General features: G+C 38.7%; 1 protein-coding gene across 9 annotated transcripts in view; it reads right to left on the bottom strand.

The window, feature by feature from the left end:
- LOC141452258 (GTPase-activating Rap/Ran-GAP domain-like protein 3) overlaps nt 1-23,390 on the bottom strand; it is a 387,611-nt gene that overhangs the window by 14,855 nt on the left and 349,366 nt on the right. For all 9 annotated transcript variants that reach the window (XM_074124265.1, XM_074124241.1, XM_074124223.1 and 6 more), the window contains 5 exons: nt 15,900-15,969; nt 11,616-11,699; nt 6,915-6,996; nt 6,260-6,378; nt 5,654-5,718 (listed from right to left, as the gene is read on the bottom strand). In XM_074124265.1, coding sequence (XP_073980366.1) covers nt 5,654-5,718; nt 6,260-6,378; nt 6,915-6,996; nt 11,616-11,699; nt 15,900-15,969 — 420 coding nt within the window. The remainder of the gene's footprint in view (nt 1-5,653; nt 5,719-6,259; nt 6,379-6,914; nt 6,997-11,615; nt 11,700-15,899; nt 15,970-23,390) is intronic.

Below are 23,390 nucleotides of genomic sequence, written 5' to 3'. Positions count from 1 at the left end.
GAAATAGATTTGTTTCTGGTGAATATTTTCAAAATTTTGTTTTGAATTAAGTTCTAAGAATAAGAAAAATGAAAGCAAACAACAACCGCCATTTATTGTGTGCTCTAGGTTTTCACTGATGGGGCGTGGCCTATTTGAAGAAGGTGTGACGAGCCAACCCAACGTACCGCCTACATTTCACACCACCAATACGCCACTGTGATTGGTCTATGAAAAATACTACCCAAAATTTTTCTTATTAATTTTCACCCATAGGTAGATTTTACCTATATAATATTCTCTGAATAATACTTTGAAAATAAGCCTGAAAAAAAAAGTTACAAATACTGTGAACATGTAGTTAAATAAATATAAATTCGCCATTTTCTAATTTTGCAAATGGCCTTCTATAATATGGTAACTTTTACTTTCATATTAGTATTGACTAGAATATTCTGCTTGTTCACTAAATTAAAATGAAACGTATTAAGATCAGATGTTGATATTTCTAGTTTAAAAAACCATTGGATTATGGCTGTAGCCGTTTCCGAGAAAAAGTCAAAAAGCTCGACTCAAAATCGACTCAGTAAAGTAACAATTCGGGTTAATCGGTGTTCTAAAACTTACGTCACGTTCCATTGTAGTATTTTCAGCGAAGGTGGGAGACATTTTTCTAGAGAGCGACAAATACTAATCTCTACAAATTCATTTATTTTGTTTGTAATAATAACCAAAGATCAGAAATCACCACTTTCTAATAAAAGAAGGTTAAGAATTATCCACTGCCCTTTAATTCGTCACGGCCAACAACTTATTGTTGATGTACAGAGAGAGTTAAGCGCTCTCTATTAATGATTGTGGAAAGTAAAGTTGCTCTGAATCGCCCACTAGCGAGCAATGTAGCATTCATGTATTTCCCAATAAAACCACTAGGCTGCTCTAGTGGTTGTATTTGAAATTACCAGCTGTTTTTGTTATTTACTTGTGTCGTTACTAATTCTACGCTGTTTACGATTACACTTTGTTTAAGTGCGAAAGAGGTCGCCCCAGGTTAACTTTAGGTTCAAAATCGGCCAACGAGAAGTACCACACGTTACTGAATCGATTTCCTCGTGTTTTTTTTCTCTCAAAAATGATTTTCCGTAAACTTGAGGCACTAATCGTAGATCTAAAACTTTTATTGGAAACATTTTTCCGTGGAAATTGTGAGTTCGAACCTTTGCGCAGAGCAGTAAGGGAAAGTCGTGAAAGACTTTTCCTCAAAAACAACGCACTTTTCACATTGCTTTCCGACCGGTAAGTTACGGCTTATTTTGTTATTGTGCAAGGGATCTTTGAGGGTGAAATGGGAAGAGGGTTGCGGACTTAGCAATGATCCATAGCCAGGGGGGAATAAATCTCACCACACCCCCCTCACAACACTATCAAGGTTTTTCCTCCTTGTTTTTCTTTTTCAGTTTTATTTCCGGTTTACTTTGTATATAAACAAACAGTAGAGAGGGTAATTTTGTTGCACGGCAGCACGTCACCACCAGCCGCCAAATATTGACTGCGCGCGAACTCTACCCGCCAAATAGTTATAGTCCTCAGACTTTTTTTTTTTTTTTTTAATTCCCTGCCTTTCATTTCCCTTTATATATTTACAAAGTTACGTACACATATCTAATATTTGGGCCAAAGTTACTTCCGGCTAAGTCAGCGAAAACGGAGTACACTATCCTCTGACACTTTCTGTAATTATTGTAGCTTACAATCGCTCAATTTTTTTTTTTAATGATTTAAGGCGCGTCAACATCTAAGGTTATTGGCGCCTGGAGCTTTTTTCAGTGCACTGCCGGCCTCCGGACAGTGTTCTCTCGGTACAGACAACACTGTCCATCACCGGACAGTGAGCTGTAAGAAGCTCCTAGGAAGAAAAAATCTAAGGGTCAGCAGCTGGATTCAAACCTGGGACCTCCGCGTGGGAATCCAATACGCTAACCGCATAGCTAATCCCTTACCTTCAATTATTTTCGTAAAAAAATCTGATTTTCACACTCACACGCACACTAAGTCACTCGAAAAAGGAAGCGTGACGTCACAGCCACCTTTGAGCTCTACTAAAACCTATATTCTCAGAGAAAAGAGTTCTGGATTTGACCGAATGCGTAACAATGTTTAATGGATCCCCCCCCCCACTCCGTTCTGGACATCGTACTTCCCATTAGCTGACATTCATCCTGGCTTGGGAATCGTACATTATACTGAAACGTCAGTTCAGGGAAGTGCGTCTTCTGATGGTACCTAAGCAAAATATCAAATCCTAATTTTAATTTTTTTGAGTTTCGGCGGATATAGACAGACGGACAGACAGATAGAACGCACTTTTTCTGATTCAAGGGACCTGAACCGGATGTTTCCGGCGAACACGCAAAATCGTAAATTTGTGGGATTACCACACCTTTTCTAAGTAGTAGAGTGGGAGAATGAATTAAATTTAAATTTATTCAGTTTTATCACAGATCGACGATAATTTTCATTAACTTGGGAAGTTTGCATTAAATAACATATTTTGGTCGATAAGTCTGGTCTTATCTAATTAAATGTTCAATTATTTTATCACGTAAACAGCTGCAGCATCCTGGCGAATGGTTTTTTTGGGATTCTTAAATGAATGGTTGGTTTTTGTTTTGTTGGAGTAGGAAAACCCTCACTGTTACCTCCCTTGTAAGGTTAACATGGTTACAGCTGTAGCCGTTACAGCTGTTTCTTTTCATCGTGGAGTGGGAGAAGGGGTAAAAGAAAAAAAAAACCTTGTTAGAAGTTAGAGTTGTAATCGTGGTGGTGGTGGTCACAATTTAGATAAGTTCTTGGCTTATACAAAATATTCACAAAGTAGATTACAGCCTAGGAGGCTATTTCACCAGTGGAGTTGATAAAAGGGAATAATATTACCAGCTAGGGCTTATTTTTTTGGCAACACTGTATTTCTGTTTTAGCACAATGGGCTAATTTATTTCTTACCATCTATGTTTACCATCTCTCTCAACGTCCCTTGTAGCAAAGAAGTGCAGATCGGGCTGATTTCGTTTCCACAGTTTACACTGGAAATATAGGTTTTGTTCGATCCTCGAAAGGATGTGCGGCCCCCCCTGCCTAGAATTTGTCTGTCAGCGCTAATAGCACATCATTGCCCAGTTGGCAGAACTGGTGAAGTGGAAAGAGAGGGGGCTCCAGCTTGTGCCTGGGAGTTCGAGCCAGTTGCCCTTGGGGCTTCTCAAAGGATGCTTAGTCTGTGTTACTTTGTACGACAGTTGCAGCCAAGTCCAGCCATGTGGCCCCGCCAACGCCGACGTATCTGTCATGAGTTCTATGTCAGACTGTAATATTGAAAATTTTATGGCCATCGTCTTCTTGTGTCATTCCCAACAGTATTTTAATTGTAAAGCTTTTAATTAGTGTCAGTCGAGATGGAAACATTAATGGCCAACCAAGCACGTGCTGATGTTAGCTAAATGTCTGGTTATGGGGTTCTGAACTGTAAGTTGTAATAAGTAAATATGGTCTTAAATACCTTATGGTATTTTCTTTGTACTTTTACCAAATCGAAAATAAAATTAAATTTGTTTATTTTTTTAGTGAAGGTGTTCTGAGTGTTGGTGGCGTGCCCCAACCTTTCCTTTATTTTGTTATTTTATTTGTGTTGCTCTCCCAAATTGCCTAGGAAAGTCTACCTCATCGTCCCTCAGTCAATTCAAAAATCTTTCAGATTTCGCTAAATGATTTGTGCCTGTGTGAGTGTCTCAAAATCAATTGAAAATCAATATTTCTGAGCTTTTAAGAAATCTCACAAGGTTTTGGTCAAAATCAGAAAGTGCTTTTGCTCTGAATAGATTAGCTATATTCTTTAAAACTAGATACAGTGATTAGATCGATAAGATTTATTTCAAAAAAGTTTTCTCCTCTGAAAAATCTATTGTGTGGGGGGACAATTTTAGTGAAACAAGCGCCTTGTTTTTCTAAAAAGCGAATCTTTCAAAATCTCCAATTTCCTTAATAAAGAACTACCGCACCTAAATACAGGATTTCCTTGCGAGGTCGACTGGGATAACCACAGCGGCGACGGCCCGTATATCCCTTAAGTAGTGACTTTTCAGGTTTCAGGTGCCTTGCTGGAGGAATATATTCTCTAGTAAAAGTGTACGCACTCAAGGACAGGTAAAGCCTACGTCACAGCACCAGCACAAAGCTTCTAATTATAACAGGCGAGGGGAAATTAAAAGCATTTTCGTCTTACAATTACAAAGAGTTTTCAATTTTAATGCTTGTAATCCAACACTTTTCATTTGAAACGAGAGATCTTCAGTCGAGTTCATTTCTGTTCCAATTTTCTCAGCTTTGTATCTAAGTTAAATTTAAAATCAAATTAAACATTACTCTTTTTATTAAGTTTTTTAATTACTTAATATTAATTAATTTTTACTAAATTTGTGGCAATTAAAAATAATAAAATAGGATTAAAAACAAACAGATAAGAAAAACCGTTTTACTCTTTGCATTAGGAAGACATATAATTTACTAAATTGAAATGGCAGCCCTGGTTATATTAATTGTTTATTCACGTAATTGGATTGATTGCTATACGAGTATTTGGGTGTAAACAATAACAGTGGCAACACTGGCAACATGCTTTTATTTGTTTACGCTATAATTTATTTATTTATTTCTGAACATTTATTTATTTTTATTTTTTGACTTCGCTCACTCCTGGTATGAGAAAGGGAAGCAACCCGTATCAAGTCAAGTGATAAAGGGTATTCACCGGAAATAGATGTTTTGAGGTGTTTTAAAAAAATTGTCTGTATCCGGTGTGCGTGAAAGGAGGATGAAACATTGCTGAAAGCGCAAAATTAACCTTTCGTGGGACCCGACGGAATCTTATCGATGAATATCACTGAACCGGAAGTACCAATTAACTGATTTTTATCTCTCTTTTTTAAACTTTGTTTCACTTCTACTCGTGGCATTCGTAAGGAGAAGTAAGACTTCTAAGTATTGTTGTTCATGCGCAGATTTTCGATTATAAGTTTACACCGGAAATACTGAGATTGATCGATCTGTATGTGTGTTTCTATACAATGTGAAGTCAGCAGGAAGTTCCAATGCTACATTGATTTAACAGTCAATTAGTTTATCGACAAACGGAAGTGACACTTTTATGATACAGGTAATTAGAAACTCCACGCAAAGAAGACTTTGTGAACGGGATGCCACAAAGATTTTTAGATGACCTATCAGAACCGGAAGCTAGAATAACCTGCGGTTAAAAATTCCTCTTTGATAGCCAAGGCCACAGGAAGTCAATCATACTTCCTAATCACAAACATACTTCTGAAGTACCGCGTCAAATTAATATACAATGGTATTTCCTCTATATACGTACTGTAGGACCTTAAAAGTACCCAAGACGCCTTAGTCTACGAATATCGAGAAACAAGAAACAAGCGCGAGTTTGCTTCACAAAGTCGCAAAGCTTAATTCCACGCCCACCTCAGGACCCCCCCCCCCACCCAAACTTACATTACTTACTCTAGGGCCAACTATTTAAACTTTAAATACCTAAATTACAATATAATTATAATAATATTTTATATCTTTACAGGTGTAATATGGTTAAAATTCAAAGTTAACTTACCTTAATATCTGTTTCACTGTCAACGGTTTGTTCGGCGTGTAGGTGAGACAGATTTTCCGTGCGCCCTAAATCATCCAAACGGTAACCATGCCAACAGAGATTTGATACATTATTAATAAACTAAATTGTAGTTTATCAATGCCATAATACTGCTCTGAAGCCACAAATTCGGGGAAAAGACTGTTGGGTGTCCTCCAGACCTTATCCCTTAGTTAGAATTCATTTCCAGAATATAGGAGAAGATGTTTGAGGGAAGCAGTGGGAGAGTAATGGAGTTAGGGAGTGAGCTATCCCTAACTGCTACATCCCCAACACTTCGAAGATGACATGCGACCTGTGCCGAAGGATGGAAGACCCTGGGCGTTCCTAGGCTGTAAGCAGCCTTTTCTAAGTAAAGCTTATGTCGTCATGATATTCCAGTTTCTCCATTACTGTGACGTACATTAATAAAAGAAAAACAAAATTCCTTCCACAGCACCGTCATAGAATCTAAAATGGCCGAGAACTTTACTAAAAATTGTTCTTAAATTTATGAAACAGCTCATTGAGGGGCCCCCTTTAATTATTTGCAAATCATGGAAAGAAAAATAATAAAATGATGCTTACCGTTTTCTTCCACAGTATCACCCGATACTGCGGTACGCACTGGCTGTTTGTGTCGGTGAGCACCACGCTGAGGAAAAATGGTACTTTCTCACTGTCCACGCCCACGTAGTTCTGATGTACTGGAAAAGTGAGAGAGAGACAATAAATCAGTTTTCATTGACTTATAAGTAACGTAAGAGATTATATCGATTTAGATTTCTAGGAAAGAGTGATCGAACAGGCTGACTTGGGGTGATTTTGATAGTTGAGGATGTTAGCCAAAGAGGAACAATTGTGAGCACCAAGGTAAGAGGATGGACTAAGAAGAAGAAGAAGGAAAATGGAAAATTAAGTATAATTGCTTGATTAAGTTTAGCAGGAAATGGAAAATTACAACTTTACTATTTGCTAAAAGCGACTTAGCACACCCGAGCTTCAAGATAATTGATTACTGCTCGATAGAGAACGAAGATAGAGGTGCAGGAGTTCCTTAAGAATAAATTTCACGAAACTTAACGATACATAAGCCACTGTCAGCGAGAAAAGGACCAATCATATATCCAGCATTCTCGGCAACCTTAGCGATTGCACACGACTAGCACAGTGTCGTAAATATGCTACACTACAAAAAACTAGATTAAATACGCCCATTAGATTACATTAACACTTCACTTACACTTGCCCAGGAAGTACTTAAAGTACCATCTTGTTTGGTACTCCGGATTCTCCAACACTGGGGTACTTGGCGAACCAAATATCTGCAAAAAGAAACAAAGAATTGATTGGATCAGAAAATCAAACGATGTAACGATGCAAATATTTGTAGTGAATAAAATATTATATTCTTTTATTGAACTTGTCGTTGTTTGTACGATTCACTCGATTTTAAGAATACAATTTGACGACAATCAGTTTGATGAAGAGATTTCGATTTCACTTAAGTATACTGTCTTGCACAAGACCTGCTGACTCATTACATTACAAAACATATTCCACTCTGAAGATGAATGAAAGCCTGAATCGGTTAGGGATAATAAACTTGCGTGCTATGACTGGTAAAATATAAGGTATAAGAAAATCTCTTTACAAAAATTTTTTTTAGCACATAGTAGTAAAGCTATCAGGCGGGGCTTAACGTCCAACTACCACCAAATCAGGTATCGTGGACGGAGGCGACTAGCAAACATACTTTACTATAAATTTCTCATATTAACCATTAAAGGTATAGACCGGGGAATATAGCCTAGTACCACAATACATCTTAGCTTTGCGGGTCTAGCCTCTAACCGCTCGGCTATCGTGGCGTCTAGCAAACATACTTTACTATAAATTTCTCATATTAACCATTAAAGGTACAGACTGGGAATATAGCCTAGTACCGCAATACATCTTAGCTTTGCGGATCTAGCCTCTAACCGCTCGGCTATCGTGGCGACTAGCAAACATACTTTACTATAAATTTCTCATATTAACCATTAAAGGTATAGACCGGGGAATATAGCCTAGTACCACAATACATCTTAGCTTTGCGGGTCTAGCCTCTAACCGCTCGGCTATCGTGGCGTCTAGCAAACATACTTTACTATAAATTTCTCATATTAACCATTAAAGGTACAGACTGGGAATATAGCCTAGTACCGCAATACATCTTAGCTTTGCGGATCTAGCCTCTAACCGCTCGGCTATCGTGGCGTCTAGCAAACATACTTTACTATAAATTTCTCATATTAACCATTAAAGGTATAGACTGGGCTTATAGCCTAGTACCGCAATACATCTTAGCTTTGCAGGTCTAGCCTCTAACCGCTCGGCTACCGTGTATACTATTTCCGATAGAAACACAATCCCAAAAATTTCTAACGATCACAATACTTGCCTTTACTAATCGGAAGAAGAAATAGAAATTACGATAAAAGTGTCTTATTTATGTTTAAGTATAGTTTACTAACTAAAAGCGTAAATGGAATAACAATAAGTAATTAATTAAAGCGAGTTATTGAATTACAGCTAAGATGTGCCAACCGCCCCGGAAATGCCACAAGATGGGAGTGTTTGGTCGGCACACAGTGGAAGATAATTCAATCACAGAGCGGTGTTTGGTCTGGCGCTGAAGAGAGTGTCGACTGTCTGCACAGCAGGCCACTGCTTATTTGATCACATTGCCTCGATCAAATTCGTCCCCAACCTAGTCAGGCTAGCCATCAATTTCAGCAAACCGTAAGATAAATACACTTTACCTCTTTTTCTCCACCCCCTACCAACCCACCAAAGTCCATCTCAACTCTCTCTGTTTTTAAACAACCAATCAGGCGAGGGTAATCGAATCGCCCTCAATGAATTCACCTACACTGGTCAACCATCTACCGGACCACCAACTCACCAACTACAACAAACACCACTAACTAGAAAACTTTCTTTAAGGTGGTGGTAGTATTAAGAAAGAAAACGTCGCGTGTAAAACTCACTGTGAGTTTACCTTTTAACCGTTTCAAACCTTTGGAGAGTTTTCTTCTTTAACACAGTTTCCTGTTGAAGCCACAGTTAGTTGAAATAACGGCGACATGGATGATTTTATGGAAAATGAGTCGTGATACAACCTAAACGCCATATTTGAATTTTCCGCAGTACTTCCTTCAGAACCCTACAACGAGTATTTTACGTGAAAACACAATTTTTAAAATCTACTTCCGTTGCAATACTACGACTAAATTTAATTGATCGATTATTAAATCAATTCCCATAGAATAAAAATTTATTTTAACAGAATATAAGAAAATTATTTACTATTTGTAATTAGTACACTAAAGGAACGTAAAAATATTAAACTACTAATTTTTTCGATTAAACAGTGAAAAATCACTGTTTACAGTTTACTATTCGAATTCTTTATTTATTTTAGAGCTGGGCAACTTTCTTAGTTAGAGGGCCACTTTAAAATAATGGGGAATTACAGGGAATACATATACATATATACAATATATTTTAACTACAGGCATCAACATCTCAGGTCTTTGGCACCCGGAGCATCTTTCAGTGCATGCCGGCCTTTGGACAATGTTCTCTCTCGTTACAGACTGGACAGTAAGAAGCTATAAGAAGAAGCTCCTAAAAAGAGAAAATCTAAGAGCCAGTAATGTGTAGGTATCCAGTATACGCTAACTACTCAGTTAATCTCTTCTTAATGCGGAGTGATCATCCTGGATTATGGACTCAATCTCTCTTCTTGGAACATTGATCGAAGTGTCATAAAAATAATAATAATAAAAATTAAAGTAATGGCTATTTATTCAGGCAGGCTTTACATCCAACTACCAAATTAGGTGTCGTGGACGGAGGCGACTAGCAAACATACTTTACTATAAATTTCTCATATTAACCATTAAAGGTATAGATGGGGAATATAGCCTAGTACCGCAATACATCTTAGCTTTGCGGGTCTAGCCCATAACCGCTCGGCTATCGTGGCGACTTGCAAACATACTTTACTATAAATTTCTCATATTAACCATTAAAGGTATAGATGGGGAATATAGCCTAGTACCGCAATACATCTTAGCTTTGTGGGTCTAGCCTATAACCGCTCGGCTATCGTGGCGACTTGCAAACATACTTTACTATAAATTTCTCATATTAACCATTAAAGGTATAGATGGGGAATATAGCCTAGTACCGCAATACATCTTAGCTTTGCGGGTCTAGCCTATAACCGCTCGGCTATCGTGGCGACTAGCAAATATACTTTACTGTAAATTTCTCATATTAACCATTAAAGGTATAGATGGGGAATATAGCCTAGTACCGCAATACATCTTAGCTTTGCGGGTCTAGCCTATAACCGCTCGGCTATCGTGGCGACTAGCAAACATACTTTACTATAAATTCCTCATATTAACCATTAAAGGTATAGATGGGGAATATAGCCTAGTACCGCAATACATCTTAGCTTTGCGGGTTTAGCCTCTAACTAAATATTTATTAGCAACCCGTAAATAAATCATTGTTAATATAATTCGGCTTTTATCTCTGAGTCCTTGACGCACTATCATATCCACCAAGTCATTAAAATAAACCACCAAACATTTAGTAAAAATAAAGTCCAACTTTTCAAAAGAATCATTTTGGTAGAATGTCAAGTGAATGGATTTTCATTTGAGTGGAACTTTAGTAGCCGATAGGAAAAGCCTCAAGAGGTGGAAAATTGCAAACACAATGGGTAAAAGGAAATCATCAACAGAACAATCATGTGTAATTATTGATTTTTAATGCACTAGTTGGCATGCTATAGTGGAGTGCCGACAGACGGACGGACAGACAGAAGTTAAAGTGGACGGGGTACAAAGAGATTGCCAATAGTGTGCCAAAGAGATCGGGTTACATAGGTGAAGAAACAACGCGCGCCAAGTCCACCACCGTTCCTCACCATTGGACGGGTTAATGAGTTTTTGTCTGTCCGCTCTCTATTCTTCTAGCAACAGCTTCTTCATTATGTATCCTCCAATAATCATTGCAGGAACTCATCCTATCCAATTACGGGAATCAATCCGATGGTTATCCTGTTGCAGTTCTGTTTATATTATTCTACGAGAGGCACTCGATTCACCATTGTAGAGGAAACCTCAGAGAAGTGGAAAATCCGTTCAGTACGAGGAACTTCCTGTTTTTGGGATTTCCCGCCCCCCCCCCATTCCAAATAAAACACGCAGAACTGCAAGTTACAGTGAAACGGGACTTTCCTGATTAGAATAAACAACCCTCTCCTCCCACCAACGGTTTCCTTTATGGAGTATGTCCTGGAAAAACTTCTCCAAAAATAAAAGTTCCAGACCAAGATTAATACGTAAAGTTTAAAGATAATTGCTGGCGCCATCTTTGAGATTATCCCCCCCCCAAGAAAAATAAATAAATAAATAAATTAATTCCAAGGGATCTTGGACTTCCAAAGGAAGTCTCTTTTAAGAAAAGGTTTTCACATTTACGAATAAATACCATCAATGATCCCAAAATCCAGCCCGGTTCTAGCAGAACCATCAAAGTCTGATAATATTTTTCTTCCTCATGCTCTTTTATATTGGCATTCTGGGCAGTACCATAACACCTAATCTTCTTCCTCAGGAGAAACTGGACTCCTACGAGGATCTTGGAGGTACTTCCAGGTATAACATTAAACTAGCACAAACAAAGACCAGTCTACAATAATTAACCACACGATTCACAAAGATTTTTTTTTTTTAATCGATGAAGGAACCATGGAACCATTTACACTGAGAATGCGACTATGTTCAGTTTTCACATTTCTCAAAGCAATATGGTAATCATGTGAAATTTCAAGAAAAGAATTTTCCCGTAAAAAAAAAAACCATTTCCTTAACAATTATACCTCATCTTTTCCAAGAGTTTCACCGCTTTCCACTCTGAACCTTCTTCCGATGACATCCTGGCCATTTGCTTCGACTTGCGGTAACTGAAAAAAAGAGAAATCTCTTATTAGGAATAACTACTTTCTTTGCTAACCATATATTGAAGTTTTCATAGTTTTTTTTAAATTATTATTAATAATACGAATTTTCCTTGCAAGAAAACTGATATGCAGCGCTTCCTCTACATCTACAAACAAATGATCACAACCCACAATCACATTCCACGAATTTTCTTCACTATTTTCTCATGATTTCCACTTTTACTTTTTCTTCAGCCTCACAATTTCAGTGAGAGAATCAAATCTAAAGCCTGACATCCGCATTCTAATGAAAAAAAGAAAAAAGTAAACATAAAAGAAGTAGATAAGTAAAGGTAAAGTAAAGTAATTGGCTATTTTTTCAGGCTGGCATTACATCTAACTACCAAATTAGGTGTCGTGGACAGAGGCGACTAGCAAACATACTTTACTATAAATTTCTCATATTAACCATTAAAGGTATAGACTGGGAATATAGCCTAATAACTCAATACATCTTAGCTTTGTGGGTCTAGCCTATAACCGCTCGGCAATCGTGGCGACTAACAAACATACTTTACTATAAATTTCTCATATTAACCATTAAAGGTATAGATCGGGGAATTTAGCTTAGTACCGCAATACATCTTAGCTTTGTGGGTCTAGCCTCTAACCGCTCGGCTATCGTGGCGACTAGCAAACATACTTTACTTTAAATTTCTCATATTAACCATTAAAGGTATAGATCGGGGAATATAGCCTAGTACCGCAATACATCTTAGCTTTGTGGGTCTAGCCTCTAACCGCTCGGCTATCGTGGCGACTAGCAAACATACTTTACTATAAATTTCTCACATTAACCATTAAAGGTATAGATCGGGGAATATAGCCTAGTACCGCAATACATCTTAACTTTGCGGGTCTAGCCTCTAACCGCTCGGCTACCGTGGCGACTAGCAAACATACTTTACTATAAATTTCTCATATTAACCATTAAAGGTATAGACTGGGAATATAGCCTAGTACCGCAATACATCTTAGCAGGTCTAGCCTCTAACCGCTCGGCTATCGTGGCGACTAGCAAAAGTAGATAATCTAAAAGAATGTATTCACATTTTCGGATAGAAAAATTCACATTTTAAGTTTCGGATTTAAATCCATCATCAGGTTTGATTCACTTTGAACTTCTCAGCTGACTTCCGATTATTTTGTTTCCCATTCACACGACACTTGCTGACAGAGTGACCGAAGTGTTTGTTAATGTTATTGAATTGATAGAAATATTCTGGGTGTTCAAAGTGGGGATACATGAGCTTGATATGCCAATTGTATTTGATAACTACTAAAGTAAGAATGGGAATTCATGCTGTTGCTGCGCTCTGGGGTTAAGCGGAAAAACCTTGGGGGCATTTTTAAATAATAGTGGTAGGATATTTTTATAGAGGCAGAGAGAGCAGAACTGAATTCCATGGCGTCCCCTGGCGGGCACGCTGCCCTTTGATCTCTCAGTGCGTGCTCAGTAAACATGATACCTTGTCCAGTGTGTGGGTGGAAAAGAGAGGCCTTGACACCTGCTGGACAAAGAGCAACTCCATTGATCTCATCTACCGCTTTCGCAGATTATTAAAAAGCCCTCCCCTGGACTGTGCCACTCTCATGACCTACCGCACTTTATTCATGGTGTTCAACGGATTTTACCTACGGACTACGAACGGGTAGTCCTGAGAATCCTCGTAATGTTGTTTTTTTTTTTGCTTTGTTATTTTTTTGTTTTAACCCTCTCCTTATCAAGTGACACAATGAAGACATTCATTCAGCCTTCTTCCAACCGCAACTTAACGAGTGGAACGTAGATCATGAAGAGATCTTTGTGCGGTACTACGAAGCTAACCACATTATCAAGGTGAGTATATTTTCTAAAAGTTATGCTGCGCTCAAGATTTTGAGGAGTAGGAGGCTTTGGTGGGGGAACGTAGAGGAAAACATCCCGCCCAGAGTTGTGTCTTCTGGTTCAAGTTCGGGAAGGGGAGAGAGAGATTGCTTCCAAAGTACCACTGCAGTGGTAGATTTTTTTTGTAGATTGTATTAAAAGGGCGGTTTCACCAAAAAGGGAAAGGAGCGCAGGCAATCCAAAATGGTTCCCATTGTTCCCCGCCCGCCCCTCATCTCATGAGAGATACCGGGGCTTCAAGACCAACAAATCCGGCTAGAAGTTGCCCAGATGCTAATATAATAAATTAATAAAGTATTAACAGGACGCTAGGGAGCATGGCGACTCAATCGCCCAGGGCACTGGAATAAACCTAGAGAGTTCTGGTTAAGATTACCAGATGCCACAATCTCCGGTAGGGAGACATTTAACCTCCTGAAGACGAGAAATCTAGTTTTCAGAATAAACGGGACACACCTCCTACAAAGTGCCGCACAGTCTCATTGGACTCACCACAGCCAGCGCAGATTGACGAGACTGGGGCTGGCCGTATTTGAAAAGATGATACGCTAAATTCGCATGTCCACTCAACCAACCTGAACCAACTGGCCGGATCCGGGACCTGCTAAAACCAACTATAGCCGTTTTTGACAGGCCAAGAATTTCTTTAGCCTGACGGCAGTCAGCTCGAGATCTTCACCGTTTACGATGTTCCTTCACTGCACAGTTTCCACTGCAGTGGTACAGCGAGTTTCAAAGTAAAGTAATCGCCTATTTCTTTGCAGGCAGTGCTTAACATCCAATTAGGTATCGTAGACCGAGGTTGGAAGCGCATACTTTACTAACAAATAAAGATTATCTATACACAGCAGGATTCGTACTGGGGATCTCCCACTAACAAAACCACGTTCGCGACCGTTACACCAACACCAACCCTTGCGAGTTCAAATGATTTTAAGATTATTTTTTACAGACACACAAACTTTGCAAACAGACCACATGGCATATCATTTTCCGGTGAACAGTCAACATAAAAATGATCGTAACAGTTCCGCACTAGTATAACAAAGAAAGAGTAAGAAGGAGAACAGATTGTTTAATCAAAGCGAACAAGAAGAGGAGCACTAATAAAGTACCAGCTAATAAAGTAAATAAAACGCAAGTATTTTACAATTCATGAAGCAATTAGCTGCAAATGGAAATGAATGACTCTAAGAATAGTGAACGCAGCCCTAGTCTCGAGAATAGCTCTCACAACTCAGTAGCGCTGAGATTTGGTTTATGGGTCTCTAGTATCGATTAGCAGTCCCTGGGGTGCCACACTGCTTTCTTAACTCTAAAAATAAAAAACAATAATGAAAATTCTAGCTCATTATTATTAGTCCAACAATGCTGCCAACCTTAAACTTGAAATATAATGCTGATATTAAATTAAAATACGATTATACATTCTTAAAAGGTTGGTCCAGTGGTCATGAGCGTGGCTTTGTTTATTGCAAAATAGGCAGTTGGCCTGGATTAACTCTTGATACTGTATTTATTGTATAATGTAAAAATTAAGTAATTGCCTATTTTTTCAGGCTGGCTTTACATCCAACTACCAAATTAGGTGCAGTGGACGGAGGCTACTAGCAAACATACTTTACTGTAAATTTCTCATATTAACCATTAAAGGTATAGACTGGGAATATAGCCTAGTACCGCAATACATCTTAGCATTGCGGGTCTAGCCTCTAACCGCTCGGCCATCGTGGCGACTAGCAAACATACTTTACTGTAAATTTCTCATATTAACCATTAAAGGTATAGACCGGGGAATACAGCCTAGTACCGCAATACATCTTAGCTTTGCGGGTCTAGCCTCTAACCGCTCGGCCATCGTGGCGACTAGCAAACATACTTTACTATAAATTTCTCATATTAACCATTAAAGGTATATACTGGGAATATAGCCTAGTACCGCAATAATCTTAGCTTTGCGAATCTAGCGTCTAACCGCTCGGCTATCACTTCAGTATGATGTGTGGTTTTAAAAAATGTTTTGAAACTTCTAAATTTGTTTTTTTTCAAGCTTGAGATTTTTAATAAGAGATTGTCGTGTGTGTGTGTCCGCAACAGGTTGTTTTTGTCTGTAGAGGTAGGTTCCAGAGGTACAGGTAGGAGGATGCTGTCTAGGTTCTTGGATCCAGGTAGGCAGAATATTCTCTGATAGAGAAAACAAAGTTCTCTTGTATTCAGGTGAAAACATGCAAACGTCTAGAATTGCTTTACACGTTAGTTAGGGTAAATTCACTCACCAATTCCACGCTGCCATAATGTCGCCTGCTGAACACTCCTCGCCTAGAGATCAGATCATTCGAGCTGGTGCTGCAATAAAACAAACAAATCAATTAACGAAATGTGCGTAACACAGTAAGCTTTAATAAATACGAGTATTTCCTAGCTTGAATTTGCTGATTATTTCTTAAGGCGTTGAATGAGAGGATTGAATTGATTAACATCTGGCTTTTACAGCAGTTTTACTTTCTTTTCACTGGGTAAGCGCAAGTTTTGCGATGGTCTCAAATATTCGAAATTGAATGCTCCCTAAATTTTTTTTTTTGGTGTTAAATCCTGAAAAATTGAGAATTTACAATTGAGAGAATTGTGAATAGGGAAAAAGTCACGGCGTGTTTCTGCCGTAGATCTTTCTCCCGTTATTAACTGTCATAACGTGATGAATTGCATTCAATAATATGCCCAGGTGAGCGGCTAGCACGAGTTGATTATAACAGAGAAGCCCCACTTCGCAATAGCCACACAACGAACGAAGACAACGGAGATTGTCTAATTAGTAGAACAACTAATGACGATGTAGAACGGTTGGCACCCTAGTTACAGTCTGGGTGGGTGAAGCAGAAAGACAATAATTCCACCCTTGTTTCAGACGGATATGACGTCATCGTTATCGGTAATTTCAGCCGGATATTAGAACAAGCAAAAAAAAAGGTCCCTTTTATTACCGGTTTTTCATTATTTATTAGTATTTAGTAATTAAATAAAGTGCTCCATACAAACAAAAAAGACATTTTGGATAAAATAGAGTCAGCATTTGGATTTGGCGTAGGTAGAGATGTTAATCAATAAAAGGGACTGACCCTTAAAAGCCCTGCAGCTACTAGAGAGGCTTATGGCAGGTCCAACAATCGCTCTATCGTACGCTTGGGTAAATAAAAGAATCAGCTGCATTGTAGCATAGTAATAGAAAGTACCAGCAGAAGACCCTTAACAGTTCTGAGGCTTCAAAGAACACGGTCAAGCAGACGGCTTGGCTATTGCTTTATTTATTTTTTAAATCTACTTTGGCTATGTATATATTTATATGATTTCTCAATAAATGATAATAATAAGAACACGAGTTGAGATTGGCCCTTGGTACAGTAAAACTTTGTATACCTCGGTGGACAGAGATTTCCTACAACGGAAGATCTGACAGCCGAATTAGAGAGGTATTTTGCAGGCCTGGAGGAATCTCATTTTCGAGATGGGATCAAGGCATTGGAACATCGCTGGACCAAATGCATTAGTCTACAGGCAGACTATGTTGGAAAATAAAAGCAGTTCCACCGAGGTAAGACACTTCTTTCTAGTACATTCCGAGAACTTTTCAAACCACCCTCGTAACTTATTCTTAGATTAGCCTTTTTTTTTTTTTTGTACCTTGAACAAGTATCCCGTCTTATGAGGATTGGATGCACGATTGATTCTCACGACAACGAACTACTCCTAACATAGCTTTGTCCAAGAAAGTTAACCTCAAGTCTTGCAACAACTAAAAAGCTGTCAGTCTGAAATTTGACATGATTTCCTATTCTCACCAACTTATCGAAGTCCTAGGACATTGACTAAGAAGCACATAAGTAGAATACAGTGAACTAGGATGAACTATTTGAGAAAGATAAAGGGGAAGATAGGGAAAGACCAGAAGAGTTCGCAATGCCACAGGAAAATCTAGCTTGAAGATACAGACCAGCAGAGAAAAAACATGTATGGAAATATGCTGCTCTGGTTCCCATGATCTATGGGTGAACTCTGACAAAATGGAAGAGAGTGGAAGAACGCGATTCAGGTAGGATATGCGGTAAACGAAGCGGGCGGAAATGACGGATAGGAAAGATTGATCAATGCCAGTGTGAGGGATCTCGGAAGAGATGCAAATTGAAGGGAGACCTCTCTACATAGAAGAAGCTCACCGATTACGATGATGGTAATTCAATAATTTGAATGAACTACTTCAACGGGTTTAGGTATCCAAAGTTGAAAGAAAATCGTAGAAGTCGCTCACTGAAATTAAGTGATACTTCCGAATGACTGATTTAACGAAACTTTTTGTCGCGTCCCCCCACCCTGATGGAGGCCATCAGCGGAAAATCAACTCCAGAACTTTCTGCGATTTTATCAAGATAGGGATTTCCCGTTAAGAGCCCCCCAAAAAAGAAAACCTGCCCGATCGCTATACTTTCCTGTAACGAGAGCTAAGAGCCTAAAAGAACAACAAGCAAGCCACCCAATCCCCACGGTGCATTTTATTTAGTAAAAATTCCTTGTCTGAAATAAATACAAACAAACTGCCGCAATAAAGATTCGTGCGAGTGATTCACCAAATGGTCTGACAAGATCACAGTGGCTTCCCCCAACCCCTCAGCTGGCAGCCCCACTACTCCAGCTTTCCCTCTAGCAGGGAAACATACACAATAAGGCCGTAATGTTTGTAAAGGTTCTTTACAAGGCAAACAGTGAATCGAAACTTTTCCACCCAAAAAGCACAACTTTCAACACTACCAAAACTTTATTAATGAAGTGAATATACGAGTATCTAGCTTTTTCTATTTTTTTTACATAAAAACAAATATAAATATATATTTAGACTAAAATTTTCCTTTCTATATAATAATATACAAAATATAATTAACAATTATTAAGTTGTATGAACTTAGCAACTTTACCAAGTGCTTAGCAAGCTTTGACTTAACCTTTATTATATAATACAGTACTAACTTTATTTTCCTAAATAAAGGTTCAGTGTACATTGCTGGAATTAGCGCTTGTCTTGTTATAATTAAAATTGTAATTTTTATTTTCTAAAATCCCCAGACGGAAAACCATCTTGACATCGAAATCTTCCATGTGGACTTCCGGTTTTCGAATCCAGCATTCTCTTGCTAAAAGCTATTCTATTCAGCTCGCTGGATGTTCATCAAAAAATGTTTTTCTGGGTAAAAAAACTTCTAATAAAATTAGGAAACATTTTAAGTGATTTTCGTGAAAATCACGATGAAATGAAAAACTGCAAAAAGCTAAGCTGTATTGCGGTACTAGGCTATATTCCCAGTCTATACCTTTAATGGTTAATATGGGAAATTTATAGTAAAGTGGCTAGTCGTCACGATAGCCGAGCGGTTATAGGCTAGACCCGCAAAGCTAAGATGTATTGCGGTACCAGGCTATATTCCCAGTCTACACCTTTAATGGTTAATATGAGAAATTTGCAGTAAAGTATGTTTGCTAGTCGCCTCGATAGCCGAGCGGTTAGAGGCTAGACCCGCAAAGCTAAGATGTATTGCGGTACTAGGCTATATTCCCAGTCTATACCTTTAATGGTTAATATGGGAAATTTATAGTAAAGTGGCTAGTCGTCACGATAGCCGAGCGGTTATAGGCTAGACCCGCAAAGCTAAGATGTATTGCGGTACCAGGCTATATTCCCAGTCTACACCTTTAATGGTTAATATGAGAAATTTGCAGTAAAGTATGTTTGCTAGTCGCCTCGATAGCCGAGCGGTTAGAGGCTAGACCCGCAAAGCTAAGATGTATTGCGGTACTAGGCTATATTCCCAGTCTATACCTTTAATGGTTAATATGGGAAATTTATAGTAAAGTGGCTAGTCGTCACGATAGCCGAGCGGTTATAGGCTAGACCCGCAAAGCTAAGATGTATTGCGGTACCAGGCTATATTCCCAGTCTACACCTTTAATGGTTAATATGAGAAATTTGCAGTAAAGTATGTTTGCTAGTCGCCTCGATAGCCGAGCGGTTAGAGGCTAGACCCGAAATGCTAAGATGTATTGCGGTACTAGGCTATATTCCCAGTCTATACCGGTTAATAAAAGAAATTTATAGTAAATTATGTTTGCTAGTCGACACGATAGCCGAGCGGTTAGAGGCTAGACCCGCAACGCTAAGATGTATTACGGTACTAGGCTATATTCCCAGTCTATACCTTTATGAGAAATTTATACTAAAGTATGTTTGCTAGTGGCCTCTGTCCACGATACCTAATTTGGTAGTTGGAAGTAAAACCTGCCTGAAAAAGTAGGCAATTACTTTACTTTACAAATGGAAGAAAGTTTATTGATTTCTATAACTGTCAAGCTTTCGACTAAGGAACAAGTCGCCAACTTCAAGGATTATGCTTATAAACTAATAATAGTATGTCACGTGTTTTGCTTTATGATTGGCGGTACAAAATACTTGGACCAAACGCTTCCCGCTAAAATTATATATGCTCCCTCGTAAAGTGCAAAAATCAAAGTTCATTAGAAATACAAAGAAAACTAACCGGCAAACCATTTTCAGGAAGTTATTATCGAATGAACAGTGAGAAAAATGGATTCTGAAGTCCAAATTATGGAAGCCGTACCTTCTACCAACACTTTATCAATTAATATTCATCACAAGATCGTTCCCTGTTTGTTGATGTAGCATTTTTTTTTTTGTCCTGGAAATGGACGCCATATTGTGTAAATCGAAAAAAAAAACTAACAGCTGAGATAAAAATCGCGGGAGGTTATTAATATAGACATGGAGGACCGCTCGGTGGGCGGACATGGCTACTGACTTAACAGGACATTAGTGGTCCAGACGCCAGGACGCGCCAGCCAGGATGTTGTTTGCTATCCCCGGTAATGTGTTCTCTTGCTCTGTGTATTTTTTTACTAACTTTCTTTCTCTATGTTGTACCAGCATGCTGTGTTATTGTGATGATAGTTTGGCGGACAGAATACGAATACATTAATGGTTTCATTTTTTTGGTTAAAATTTCTAGCATCGATTTTAGAGTTGTTTTGCTAGATTCTAGTAGCCATCTTAACTCCTAACGACTTCACTTTTTGCTGTTTACATAGAGTTACCAGAAAACGTACTCCATTTTTGGCACTTTTACAAACATACAAAGATCTATGCGATTTAGTGTTTTCCTCTTACGTGGACCACTCTCTTCCTACTTTTGCGTCTTATTTTCGACTTCAAGTTTTTAACCGGAAATACCCAGTTTTAAGGTTCTCTGGATCGGAAGAAGTGTTTTTAGAAAATGTTCTGTGGTTGTACGATATTTTTGGTGAGCGATTAAAGCACAGACTATTTGGGAATTGAATTTGAATTGAAATGAATAAATATTTATTTCTATAAATATATACATAAAATGAAATAGAGAAGTATAATGTATAATATATTTTAACCTTCAGGACAAGTGAGGAACGAGAAAGGTTAAGTGAGTAGGATAGGAATGCAGGGAAAAAAGGAGAAGAAAAAACCTGCAGCTAGTGTACAGAGTTGGAGGAGGATATGTTTTATTCTTTTGTGTCTGTAGGGGGATAGAAGGATCTGTAGGAGGCTGTGTCGCGGCAGAGTGGATTAGGATGTCAGTCTAGGATGGAAAGGAGTTTCAGCAGACGATTTTGGATATAGGAGGATTATGAATGCAATCTCGTGGAGTGAGTCAATTCTAGTGCGTCTTGGAGAAACTGCCGCGAGTCTCAGAAGTTTGTTTTGCATTATTTGTAGTACTAATGTAGGATCAAAGCAGGAAGTTAGCGATCAAAATGCTCGGCAGGAAGTAGCTTCCCCTTGAAAGTACCATTTCGTTGTCCTCTGTCCTCTGCCTTATGAATAATAAGGAAGAATTAGATAAGTAGCTAAAATTAAGAGCTTGCAGTCAATTTCATCACCGGAAGTAAGAGGTAGCGGTGGTGGACACGAGGGAAAGCGTCATGGAGTTGAGGAGTGGGTAGCCACACAGGCTTGGAAGGTGGGAGAGAGAGAGAGAGAGAAGTGCTCATGGCTAACCCCACCAAGGATTTCGATGTTAGCAAAGAGGTACCGGAACTCCTAACGAAAAGTAAAAATGTAAAGTAAAGTAATCGCCTATTTTTTCAGGCGGGGCTTAACGTCCAACTACCAATTAAGTTTCATGGACGGAGGCGACTAGCAAACATTCTTTACTATAAATTTCTCATATTAACATTAAAGGTATAGACTGGGAATATAGCCTAGTACCGCAATTCATCTTAGCTTTGCGGGTCTAGCCTCTAACTGCTCGGCTACCGTGGCGACTAGCAAACATACTTTACTTAAATTTCTCATATTAACCATTAAAGGTATAGACTGGGTGTATATCCTAGTACCGCAATACATCTTAGCTTTGCGGGTCTAGCCTATAGCCTCTAACTGCTCGGCTATCGTGGCGACTAGCAAACATACTTTACTGCAAATTTCTCGTATTAACCATTAAAGGTGTAGACTGGGGAATATAGCCTAGTACCGCAATACATCTTAGCTTTGCGGGTCTAGCCTCTAACCGCTCGGCTATCGTGGCGCCCGGAACTTGTAACGATTTCATAAAACAAATATAAATTTTACTTTTTCTCCTGTGTATCGTTTTTATCAATTAATAAAATCAACTTTTTGTTTGCGTTCACAACAATCCTTCATTTCACCTTAACCCGCTCCAATCCTGGGGGACCATCACTTTAATGTGATTGATCGAAGAGTACACTTTTCTGGCACTTTTTCGTAAAGTGACTTCAATTGTAAACAAACACATAGGATCTGTAACTTTTATTTGAAGACTGTGACATCACAGTTTTTGCATTCGATAATTAACCTCAAATCACCTCACAAGCTCTTGGATCAGCACTATTAACAAACAGGAACAGTGAAAAAAAAAAAAAAAAAAACAGGTCTGCGTAGGAAGCACGACGTATTTTGGGGACGCTATCTAGCGGCATGCTCTTTAAAAGATTGTACTTAAAGAACACAACGTATCCAAAATACGCCAGAGAATAAAAAAAAAAAAAAATCTTATTTATTCAGAAAAAGAAGAAGAATTCAAGGGTGACGTGGGATGCAAAGATCGTAAACGCCGCTATCAGGCTGGCAGAACTCTATAGGAGCTCCTCGCTTATCTCTGCAGCAGCTCGTACTTTCCCCACTCCAAGTAGATTTATTCCTACCTCTTTCACATTATCAGTTTGCAACGGAAATCACTTGATAAATAAAATAAACATAATTTCCTTTTTATCTTACTGGGTAGACATTGTGATCTTGTCAAAACTTTCATAAAATTGTTCCACAGTCACTTCATATCCCATCCGGTGGGGAACCCGTTATCGCACATTCCTACTACCTTCTCGCACATCATCACAATCCTTTATAATACACCGATTTCCTCAACATCCACTCCATCGTCTCCCTCGATGACTGAGAGTATATTGGCGATCTTTGGGCGCTACGGTAGCCGAGTGGTTAGAGGCTAGACCTGCAATGCTAAGATGTATTGCGGTACTAGGCTATATTCCCCAATCTATACCTTTAATGGTTAATATGAGAAATTTATAGTAAAGTATGTTTGCTAGTCGCCTCCTTCCACGACACCTAATTGGTAGTTGGACGTTAAGCCCCGCCTGAAAAAAAATAGGCGATTACTTTACTTTTACTTTTTACTTTATTGGCGATCTTAGTGTCGTCAGTG

Source organism: Rhodnius prolixus, unplaced genomic scaffold (genome assembly GCF_049639745.1).
Source record: "Rhodnius prolixus isolate KJV_2025 unplaced genomic scaffold, Rpr scaffold_1, whole genome shotgun sequence".
In the NCBI taxonomy this organism is placed as follows: domain Eukaryota; kingdom Metazoa; phylum Arthropoda; class Insecta; order Hemiptera; family Reduviidae; genus Rhodnius; species Rhodnius prolixus.
This window is presented reverse-complemented; position numbering and strand designations above follow the sequence as displayed.